The sequence below is a fragment of the Cryptomeria japonica genome, chromosome 2 (genome assembly GCF_030272615.1).
Source record: "Cryptomeria japonica chromosome 2, Sugi_1.0, whole genome shotgun sequence".
In the NCBI taxonomy this organism is placed as follows: domain Eukaryota; kingdom Viridiplantae; phylum Streptophyta; class Pinopsida; order Cupressales; family Cupressaceae; genus Cryptomeria; species Cryptomeria japonica.
This window is the reverse complement of record NC_081406.1, coordinates 371489466-371502004: the sequence shown is the minus strand read 5'-3', so window position 1 is coordinate 371502004 and position 12539 is coordinate 371489466. Positions and strand designations below refer to the sequence as shown.

The window sequence follows — 12539 nt, the reverse complement described above, 5'->3', positions numbered from 1 at the left end:
GTCATCATGTATTGTACTTAGTCATGTTACTTCAAATAATGCTTCTAAATTTACTTCAATTAGCACAAGACACAAAATTAAAGCAAACATTCTATATATGTGAAAATAATCAACCTCAAATAAACATATGTATAAATCAACATATATTGTATTATTTTCATTTATGATCAAAATTTCTTTTTTCAAACAATTGATCTCACAAGTTTCTATATAGTGATTTCATATGCTATTTCACATTACAGTTACACTTTTTTTGGTATATCAATATTTTTAAACCACTCTTGCAAATAGATACATGTCTTCAATTCAGATTATTGATTTGTTATATTTTTATATTTCATATATCTTCATTCACAGATAGATCATATCACTTTCATTCTCAACACACTGTGCCATGGAAATACAAAATGATACAGTGGCAGAAAGACGTGCTCATCGAAATCAAATGCAATGCACAAGGTACTATGGAAGGAAAAAAATTCTTAACAAAAGAAGACGAGAAACCCAACACTTTTTTGTTGGCGAGGCCTCCACATCCACAGTATCAACTCCCCACTTTCCAACTCATCTAGAAACACATGTGCCCCAAACCCAACATACAAGCCAACCTACCCCAATTGCTGAAATCCATAGTCCCCCAAAATTTTGTCAAAAATATTGCATTGCTAGAAACAACTTTCGTTCCAAATTGGACAAGCTTTCAAAAATTTCAACATGCCTAATTTGTATGGAGAGATATCCAGGAATTAAAACCCGAGTATTTAATGGAATTAATACTTGTTACCGATGCACAACAGAAAAAAAAAAATGGGCACCGCTACTCAAATTGGAACAACATGGACCCTGGTGAACAACCTCGATGTTTGCAAATACTAACTCAAGTTGAGGAGATGTTGATAGCAAGGATTAGCCATTTCCTTCAAGTTACCTATGCAAGAGGAGGCCAACTAAAATATAGTGGCCACACTATTTGTTTTCCTCAAGATATTTCTTCAATTGCATCCCACTTGCCCAGACGTATAGATGGACTAGACATGATAATAGTAAACAAGGTAAACACTGGCCAACAACAATACAACTTCTATGTTAGTAGAGGACGTGTCCATGAGGCATTACAATATAAGATCTCATATGAACCATACTACAAAGATGTAGAATTAGATGAATTAGCATTAACATCTTTACCCATAAACCCCACCAATATATCTGACCTGCTATATGCAACAACTTCATATCCTGATCCCATTGATCTAAGTTCCATGCAAGAAGATGTTACAGAGGATGATCCATTGATAGAGAACTTGCAAATGATAAATTCATTTGTGGCAAATCTTCCACCTGCACAGCGTGAGATCGAAGAAATTCGCTCTTTACTACAACTAGAGAAAGGACACCCAACTCATATAGTTCAATGGCCACCCATTTCCCCATCTCCTATAAATGAATACACTACTGAAGGATTGTTTGTAATGTCATTCCCTACTTTGTTCCCTAAAGGTATAGCTGCATTCAAACAACAACGTCTCAAAGAAGTTAAGCTACATGAGTATGCTCTCCATCTTTTAAGATACCATGATAATAGGTTTGGTCAACACCCAAGGTTTAGGTACTTCATATTGAATATACTTATGCATCATAGAAGTCAAGCCACCGCATCTGTATTTTTCCACAAACAACTTGATGATTCAATGCCTACAACAATTTCTGACCTTCATCACAGATTAAAGGACTTGCCTGATGACAAACTTGCAGATCAACTAATGCGCTTTAGCTTGTCAAATCGTGGAACAAAACCATTCTGGAATCAACGTAGAGGGGAACTTATAGACATGGTCATCCAAATTGGTTGTCCAACTCTATTTTTTACACTCAGTGCGCCTAATACAAAATGGCCCGACTTGCATGATATCATGCCATCCACCACACCTACAAATCCATATGCAACAGCTAGGTGGAGGTTACAAAATATAGTTCAAAATCCACACCTTACTGCAATGTACATGCATCACAGGTTTACTGCATTTGGTGAAGAAGTTTTGGAAAAACTTCTTGGCGCAAATGACTACTGGTATAGGTATAACTTTTGCAACCTTCTACTTTTACCATCAACTCTTACTCTTCTTTTTTTTGTTTATTTTTTTCTAAAAAAATCTTTTCCCAGGTATGAATGGCAACATAGAGGCTCTGCACATATCCATGGTTTCCTATGGCTACCACAAGCACCTGACATTGGGAAATTACAATGCAATAACATTCAATCAGTACAAAATACACTTGCTTACATTGATAAATATGTCTCTGCATGGAACCCAAGAAGTCTTGAATTGAGAAACCAAGTGTTCCACCGATCCATTGTTGACGACCCTTGCTTGATGGACACAAGCATGATAGTGTCAAGTGATCCTTCCATTGACTATTGTGAATTGGCCAATCATGTTCAAAGACATACAAAGTGTACTATCCAAACCTGCCTTCGTAGGAAGGGGACATCTCTTGTGTGTCATTATAAAGCCCCTTGGAGCATTAAAGAAAAGTCATCACTTTCTAATGATGCAAATGGCCAGCCTACACACACCCCTGCTCGCAATGATGACCGCCTAGATCTTCACAACCCATTTATACTCTCAATATGGAGAGCCAATGTAGATTGCCAACCTGTTCTCTCAATTCATGCTTTGATCAAATATATTGCAAAATATGTAGCTAAGGCTAAAAACAAATCGAAAACATACCATGCAATGTTATCTCGAATATCAACCAACTTTGAGTCCGATAAACCAGCTCCTAATGCTTTTTGCAAAATGCTTCTTGACAACCTTGTGGATCGTGATATAGGTGCCCAAGAAAGTTGCCACCTTCTGCTAAAGCTACCACTCTCCATTTGTAGCAGAACCTTTTTTTCTTTAAATGTGAACAAAAAAAAATTCCAACGCATACCAATCACATCCACAGATACAACCACATATCCAAACTATATAACCTCTTACATGGCACGACCAATACAATTAGAGAGAATGTCTCTTATTGAAGTAACTCAAAAATGGTCCTTCAATGCATCAAGAAAGCATGATCAATGGAAAGAGCGAGCCACACCAGTAATAGTTCGAGTATCCCCAAGATTCACAACCATTCCTGCAGAGGAAGAAAAAAGTTATCAAGCATTTTGTTGGAGTGAACTATTACTATACCACCCATTCCGCAACATTGCAATGGATTTCGGCTCAACAGATGATGAAATTCAAGGACAGTGGCAAATGTTCTCACACAACTACAACCCATGGCATGTACATTGCACGCCTCCAGAAGCAGATGAAAAATCCAATACTAGCACTCCTTCAAGCGATGCAGAACAAATGCCAAAAAGCATCCTCAATGAATGGCAAGTATTGTCAGCTTCATACCTAGGACTTCCTATTCACCTGGATGAACTTGATATCCTTGGCCAACGTGATATTGACTTGAACCATGACTGGGGGGAACATCACTCCAGTCCACAAGAAAAACAAATAGCTACAAATTTCATACACTCCAATCACCTAACATTTCAACCCCAACATGTTATCCAGCAGTATAGCCAAAATAACCAATGTATACAACAACAAAGGGCATATGATATAGTTATTTCACATCTACATGGTAATAGTTTGCAACCACCATTGAAAATTATTGTTCAAGGAACTGCAGACACAGGAAAGTCGCACCTCATAAAAAGCATAAAGTCAACACTCACAAGATCAGCACCAACTGGACAATCACCATTATTGCTCCTCGCATCAACAGGAGTTGCGGCATTCAACATACAAGCATCAACAATTCATTCAACACTTTGAATTCCAATCAAAGAAATGTTCCCTCTACAAGGACAAATATTGGCAAGCTTCCAAGAAAGCATGTACTTCATTCGCTACATTATAATTGATGAAATGAGCTTCATTGGTCCAAAGTTAATACAACGCATTGATATTAGGTTACGTGAGGCATTCCCTACCCATAACCAGCTCCAATTTGGAGGACGCTCGATCATTCTCTTTGGTGACTTGGGCCAACTACCACCTGTCAAGGACATACCTATGTATGCTTCAACTTCATATGGAGGGACATTATGGCGTAGCTTCATAATAGTTATAACATTGAAAAAAACATTTCATCAAACTGGAGAGCAACCTACTCAAATTGCCTTTCGTGCACTTCTCTCCAATTTATGAAATGCAGAACCTACAATTGCAAACTGGCAACTTTTAATGTCTCGGTCAAATTCAGCGCTTTCTTCTGCAGAGCAATCTATATTCTTATCATCCTCACACCTATTTGCAACAAATGAAATGGTATCATTACATAACAAACGCATGTTGTTGTCTATGGCAAAACCTATTGCCCTTTCTACTACAGAACAACTCAGGGGATTCACATGCTCAAATCCAGATGAGGAACAACTTGAATCTAAGATCCTCTTATGTATTGGCCAAGAAGTTATGTTATCTACAAACTTGTGGGTGGAAACAGGACTTGTCAATGGTGCACCTGGACAAGTCAAAGAAATTGTATATAATGGTGGTGAAATACCACCTGAATTTCCCTTATTTGTTGTTGTTCAATTCAAAAATTACATTGGCCTAGTTTGGGACCACAACAACCCAAAAAATATCCCTCTTGTTCCAATTAGTCGTGGTCTTCGCCGTCAGCTACCACTAAAAATGGCATGGGCCTTAACAATTCACAAAGCACAAGGCCTCACACTTCAAAGAGCAACAATTGACATCGGCAATACTGATCGCCAAGGGCTCACATTCACAGCAATTTCAAGGGTTTGTGACCTTACAAGTCTTCGCATACACCCTACATTCACGTTCCAAAGATATTCACGTATACAACATAGCCCATATGTTGCTCGGCGAAAACAAGAAGAGGAATGACTAACAACGTTGTCAAATGCAAACTCTTCAACAGATCATACATAAGTACAACAACTCCAAGTTTTTGCTCTTCAACCCCTTATCACATTGAGTCTTCTAACTTTCCCATGCTTTTGAAAGCAACAAACACCATTCTTATATGAATTTTTAAAATTAGAGAATAAAATGATGTTTTCATTCCATTCCAAATTTCATTTTCCTTTATTTTATTACATCAGAATTTCTTATAAGTGGATCATTCACAAAATTGTTAAAAACAAGTCCCTGTACTAAAACAGAACATGTTCACACATTTGTTCAAACCAAAACTCTTTGTCCTTATATGGACTATGCTCTAAAAAACTCTATTTGACAATTTTTTTGTGTTTTGTAATAGCATGTGAAATCATCAAAAGAATGGTTTCGCCCTAACATATCAATCTACCTATCATTTATTTCAAACACTTACAGTTGCTGAAAATATGTATGATCTTTACATGGTTAAAGACTTGATGTATCCTAACATCTCAATCTTGTTTTAATTGATTCTACTTAATTTTGCTCATTAAATAATTATCTTGATACAATGAATCATTGAAATGGTCTAACTTGTTAAAACTTTATTCTATTTTACCAAATTGCTTTTCCATTTGATCATATTTTCATTTTTGGATATACTACAAATTGTAACATCACAATCTTGTTTCATTGATTCCATAGGACCTATACTATACCATAGAATGTTTTTATTGTTGTTCTTTTATTTCAGCATCTTCTATTCGGCGTACCCATTGCACACCAAAGTGCAATTGCTAGTTTAATGGTATTGTGGGTGGCAAGGCTAGCTAGATCGCCTATCCTCTGCAATGCAATCTAATCTTTGGATACGGTGGGGCCCCCGCATTTGCATTTTTTTGCTTCTGCCGTGTTTTATTGGGCTTGTCGTTGCCGCCGTTTTCTCCCTGGTTGCCGGTGTTCTTAATTTTTTTAATATTTTGATATCTTTTAAATTATATATATATATATTATTTTTTTTATTTTTTAAATATTCAATTAATAAATCAGTAGTCTTTTAACATAGCAAAAAGAAAGCTTAACAATCTACATAAAATTATAACACTAACATTGACACAAATTCTAACACTAGCATATATAACTTTAATACATTATAAAAATTTAACACTAGATCTAATTTTAAGTTTAGTGTATATATCTTTAATAATTTTATATAACATTCTAACACCAATCATAATTTTATCCCAATTGCAACCCTAAGCCTAACTCTAGCACTATTTATAAATCACCTTAACCTTAACCTTGACCCCAACTTTAAAATGAACACTAATTCTAACTCTAACTAACCAGACCATAACTTGGCACTAACGCTATTTCTAACCCCAACCATAACTCTAAATCTATCTCTAACCCTATCCCTAATTCTAAAACTACCACTAATTATAATTGTGACCCTGAACCTAAACCTAATTCTATATTTAATTGTAAATTTAACCCTAACCTTAATTCTAAAATTAACACTTTCTAATTGTAACCCTAACCCTAACCCTTACCCTAAACTTATACCTATCTTATCACTAATTGTAACTCTATCCCAATAATAACTCAACTCTAACCTTAACCATAACACCATTTCTAATCCCAACCTAACTCTAACTTTATCTCTAACACTAATATTTATTTAATCAAGAAACAACTTTTGACCTATTGTATGGATTCTGGCTTACTAATAATAATTAATCAATTATCAACTCAATATAAATTATTAGTATTAGAAAGTAAAATAATTTAAATTATTTTTTATTAATAATTATAAATTAATTTATTATATAAATAAATAATAATATATCAATATTATTACTTATTTTAATATTAATATATTAAAAAAAGAAAAGAAATATAATATAAATAAAATACATTAAAAAATAAAAATTTAATATAATTAAACTACAGTTAAAAAACTATATATATTAAAAAAAAATCTTAAAAAATTATTAAAAATATAATTTAAAAGAAGGGGAATGGGCCTCGTAGCCCTCGCTGAGGCCCATTCCCATTTTTTTAATTATATATAATTTAATAATTAATTTAAATAATATAATATTATAATTAATTAAAATAAATCATTTAAAATAAAAATGTTAAATTATTTTATAATTGAAAATAGCAAATATAATTTAGTAATGGTTATCATTGAGTTGGGTTTATTATTCAATTTTGTTTAGGGTTATTTTAGCATTCAATTATGTTTAAGTATGTTTAAGGTTATTAGGGTTACAATTTGGTTGTGTTAGTATTCCATTCTTTTAGTATTAAATTATGTTAAAGATTAATGTTCAATTTGATTTAAAGTTTACTTATGTTAAAAATTAGCATTCAATTATGTGTATCATGTGTAGTGTTAGGCTTACAGTTCAATTTATCTTAGTATGAGGGTTAAATTTTGTTAAGGATTAGGGTTATAATACAATTTGGTTTAATGTTTAGGTAGGTTTAGGGATAGGGTTTAACATGCTTTAGGGTTATGGTTGATTTTGATATAGTGTTAGGTTAAGGGTTCAATTTGGTTTTGTATTAGTGTTTAATTTGGTGTAGTCTTAAATTAGGTTGAAGTTTGGCATTCCATTTCAATTTAATGTTCAATTATTTTAAAAGTGAATATTCAATTATGTATATTGTTATTTTACAATTCAATTTGGTTAAGTATTAGGGTTAAACTTGGTCAAGGGTTAAGATTAATGTCCAATTTGGTTTAGTGTTTAGTTAGGTTTAGGGATAGGGTTTAATATGACTTAGGATAATGATTCAATTTGATTAAGTGTTTGGTAGAGGGTTAAATTTTAATTATAGTTTATGGATAGGGTTTAATATGATTTATGTTTAATTTTTGCTTACAGTTTAGTGGCATCTTAAGGTTGGATATTTGTTTTAGTGATAGGATTAGTGTTTAATTTTGTTTAATGTTAAATTAGATTAAAGGGTAGGTTTCAATCTGGTTTTGGTTTAATTTTAATATAAGGAGTTAAATAATTTAGCTCTATTTTTAATTAATCAACTTTTTTGAACCTTGTGCTTTGAAAATCATTGTATTTATTATTATTAAATTAATAAATTGATTACAAATAGAATGCACAAAACATTTGTAGATTAATACTATCAAAATAAATTACAAAAATTATAAATAACTTAATTTTATTATGATAAATAGAAAATTTAGAGATTACATTAAATTAATAATTAAAGAAATAAAATAAAATAATTTAAAATAAAAGCTTATTAATTATAAAATACTATAAAAATATAATTTTTTTACCATAGATTAGTATTAACAAAATAAATATGTATAACAAATAGAAATGTAAAGATGAAAAAATAAAAACACTAATTAATATTAAAAAGGAGAGAAAATAAAATATAAGGAAACTATCTTCTAAGTTAATATTGGAAGGTATTAGACCCTTTCATGGGTTTCCAAGGTTAATCCTTTGAATGTTCCTTTGGATGGGGAGACGTTGAAATGGTCAAAACCAGAGAGGGGGTGGGTGAAAATAAATTTTGATGGGGTGTCAAAAGGTAATCCAGGGATTTCAGGCATAGGATGTGTGGCTTGTGACGATGAAGGGGAGATCCTCTTTATAGGTGCAAGAAGGCTATGATATGACACTAATAATGAGGCAAAGGCTCACGCGGCCTTACTATCGGCTGAACTGGCAGCAAATATGAAGTTGATGAAGGTACACCTAGAGGGTGACTCCCAAATTGTAGTCCAGGCCTTGATCAAAGGCTATACACCGTGCTGGAAATTGAATAAATATGTACACAATATAAGTGAAAAGGTGAAATCTTTCCAAAATTATTGCATCTCGCATGTGAAAAGAGGAGGAAATGTCATTGCGGATGGGCTGTCGAATGAAGCGTGTGAGCTCGCGCTAGGGGAAGTGAGGTGGCATGACTGCAAAAAAGAAATAGTGAGATGGAGTTAAGGCTACGTGCCAAGTTGGTACGTCAAAAAATTCAAATTTCATGTCAGACAACTGACTTTTCTTCTGAGTAAGGTCGAGTTAATGAGCATTTATTGTGGAATGCTTTCTAAAATGGTGACGATGGTGGAGTGGGTTGCATTGAATACTAATTTAGGAATGCTCGCACATTTAATGAGAAGAGTCGATAAGTTGGTGAAGACAAATTTTGACAGATTACATCAGAATTCTCTGCAATTCTTCAGTGAGTACAAAAATGGAAGCCAATTTCACTCTGCAGTCTTCCAAGTTAATGTCATCTTTTTGAGGGCTCATCCCCCTAAAGAAGCTTGAGAAGATGTTTCTTGCAAAAGATCCATTATTTTTTAAGGCAATTCAACTAGTCTTGGGCGAAGAGGTGGCGGTTATCGACCACAGATACAAATGCAGAGAGATATTTATTCTTTTAACATGGCGTGGGGACTGGAGTTGGGTTGTACCTGTGAGGAAGTGAGAAAAGTTCTCAAGAAAATCATTCCACAAGAGTACATGTTAAATTTGGAGTCCCTGCTGGAATGGGTTGTGTCGGGGTAGGGTTTCAATCTTACTGATGGCATCCTAGAGGAGAATGGGGAGTTGCAGGTGAGACACTCGTGAATTCAATTCGTTCACCGCCGTGAGGAAGTCTGAGTTTGTTTTAAAGAAGACGCGAAGCGAGGATGGGAAGGGTTGACAATGTTTGTCTAGATTATGGATATCGAAGATGTAATTCGAAAGGAGGGTGGGGATGTCAGATTGGCAGAGAAGTTAAGATACAGGAGACCGATTACGCGAAAATTATTAGCGGAATTGGCAAGACAGGGTGTAGTGGGTGGTGCGGCGGGTGGGAGTGATGGTGAGACAGAAAGACCAGCTTCACGAGGGTTAGTGGCCGAAGATGCAGAAGCAAGAACTAGAGATTCAAACACCTCTGTGGGAAGATGAGGATTTCACTGAATCAGGGTACCTCTGAGCACATCTTTTTGTTTAGATGTTTCTTTTTTAGTTGATAAACTTAAAACTTTATTTTCTTCTAAACGATAAACTCTTCGACCAACTTTTGGCATGACGTATTTTGAATTTCTGTTACGGATGATGTGGGGGTGGGGCAGGGTCTGAGCAGTATACATTTTGAAAAAATATGGTTTTAGACAGTAGGACTAGATGGTGGTTGGGGATGGTTTGGGGGAGTGGTTTCTTTTTTAGAAGTTTGATGCAAATGTACTTTTTAGTTTAAATAAATAAAATATAACTATTATCGATGAGAAAATATATATTAGAAGGTATTAAAACTAAAATTTAAAAAGAAAGTAAAAACTTTTACTATCAAAATATAAAAATTATTAAAAAAATAAAAAATAATAACTTACACACCTAAATTTATTATAATATTATTTAATTTTTCCCCCTAAAAATAAATAGTAATATATAATATAATATAATATTATTACATGTTATATTATATAACTATAAAATAATATATGTCTTTTTAGGTGTGTTGTAAAATTTATCTTTTGATTTTTGACTGTACTAAGTTTCAGGGGCCCATCAAAGCTTGTTTTCCCATATTCAAAAACTATAAAATAATATATATAGATAGAAACACACAATATTATATTATATTATATAAATTTTTGTATCATCATATAATAAAATATGTTGTATTATATAGAATATTAAATATAAATATACTAGCTTATATATATATATAAAGAAAGCCTAGAGATATCAAGGCTTTCATTTTTCTATTTTGTTGAGATATATTATATAATGAAAGCCTCAATATGTCTTGGCTTTCTTTATATATATATATTAGTAGCATCGCAACCCAAAAGAAATTAAACAAATAAATATTTATTAATTTATAAGTCCATAAATTTATTTTAAATTAATTATTTAAATAATTTGTAAAGAATGAATATTTATAATTGAGATTTTTTTAAAAATATCTTCATTTGGTTTAAGGTAGAATTTGGCTTAGGTTGTGTAATGCCCCGCCAGGAAACCCCGAAGGGATTAAGCCATAACACAAGAATAGAGTGCAAATTTTTTTTTTTTAAAGTTACACTACATTAAGATACAACAAGATATCAAAGATTCAGATTACATAGCGGAAGACATCAACTAACACCTAAAGAGTTTCCCAACAAGATTACTTAAATTTCACAATTCACTTAACTCACACAATTAATCCAATAAGCTGCTAATCTAACAACGAGATAATTCTTAATCAGGATAATTTCTTTTAGAAGATGGAAATATAAATCACAAGCAATGACTCATCCATTAAGATCCATTCATAATCTTCATTCAAGCTTTTCATTTAAAATTATAAGCCATACATCTAATATCCTAACACACTAGGATTCCATCTTAAGCATAAGAGATCTTTTCAAGCATACTTAGTTTCCTTAACAACAACTGAATATATTCTATTACTCTAAGTTACATTCTTTCATATTCCATCTTATTGCATTTTAAAAGACGATTACATACATACATCTACGATAAATCTCATCTAAACCACTTACGCATTCGATCAACATGGCATTCACGAAGTGACTGAATATAAGCATTTAAAGTTAATTCCATTTATCCACTTAACCATTCTAACATAAGCTAATCATACATGATAAAGCTGAATAAAGGAAACATAAGAGAATACATCACATAAGACCATAATGATCTCAGAGTTCACCCCTAAAGGGCTACATCTCCAGGTCTGCTCAACTGCAAGACCCCTCTGATAATTAATAAAGTTAAGAATACAAGAGGTTACACCATTACAATCCAGCCATCAAGGCGAAATAAAAACAATATACACACGACCGCATCGGTCAATGAATACATAAACGATCCCTGAAAGGAACAGGATCCAGCTGAACATAATCAAAGCTAAAAACATAAGTCCGAAAGAGCATCCATAAAACTGAGCCATCACCACCCAAGGTCTAACATGAAACTGACACTCACAAGGGCATAAACAAAAGGACGACCCACAAAGGTACTCTTAACAGGACAAAACGACAACACACTAGCGAACGTAGGGACAAGTGTCATCACCCAACCTGGTATGGATACCATGGCAAGTCTTCATAGGTCCCGACCCCATACACTGGGTCATCCTGGCAACCTAATCCGAGCTTCCGGCCCATCCAAGCCTCATGTGGACCCACACATCCTCTCGTGAAGACAAGGATGGTGGTTTGCCATTTCAGGCCTTCTCACAGCATGTCGAGTCTATGTTAGCACTCGTCCCATGTGTGAGGCACATTTATCTTACTTAGAAATTACATTCTAATCTACTGTTAGGTTATCACTTATTAGACTCACCTTCGACGGGTTACCCAGCAGCCACTTTGGGCGCGGCCCCCAATCGAAAGCCACTTTCCCATACGACACTAGACCAAACTCAGACAAACTCAAAACCAGGGAATACACATGGTCAGACGAATGGAGTTCAAGAAGGGAGAAACAACCATTTGGTCAAACACGACTCAAGATGAACACTTACAGACAGTACTCTAACTAGAGACCTGACAAACTAAGGTCAACCATGATTCAACATTCGACTCACACATAGAGGATATGACCAAATACGACACTACCACAATACAACAGTCAACTCGGAATC

General features: G+C 33.8%; 2 protein-coding genes across 2 annotated transcripts; both read left to right on the top strand.

Moving 5' to 3' along the window:
• Window positions 1-836: 836 nt before the first annotated feature.
• On the top strand, window positions 837-3830 carry LOC131057663 (uncharacterized). The gene is made up of 2 exons (XM_057991811.2): window positions 837-2068; window positions 2162-3830. Exons 1-2 carry the CDS (start codon window positions 837-839, stop codon window positions 3828-3830), a joined length of 2901 nt encoding a protein of 966 aa, XP_057847794.2.
• A 60-nt stretch (window positions 3831-3890) lies between these two features.
• LOC131057655 (uncharacterized) lies at window positions 3891-4913 on the top strand. The gene is made up of 2 exons (XM_057991798.2): window positions 3891-4107; window positions 4213-4913. Exons 1-2 carry the CDS (start codon window positions 3891-3893, stop codon window positions 4911-4913), a joined length of 918 nt encoding a protein of 305 aa, XP_057847781.2.
• The last annotated feature ends 7626 nt before the right edge of the window (window positions 4914-12539 follow it).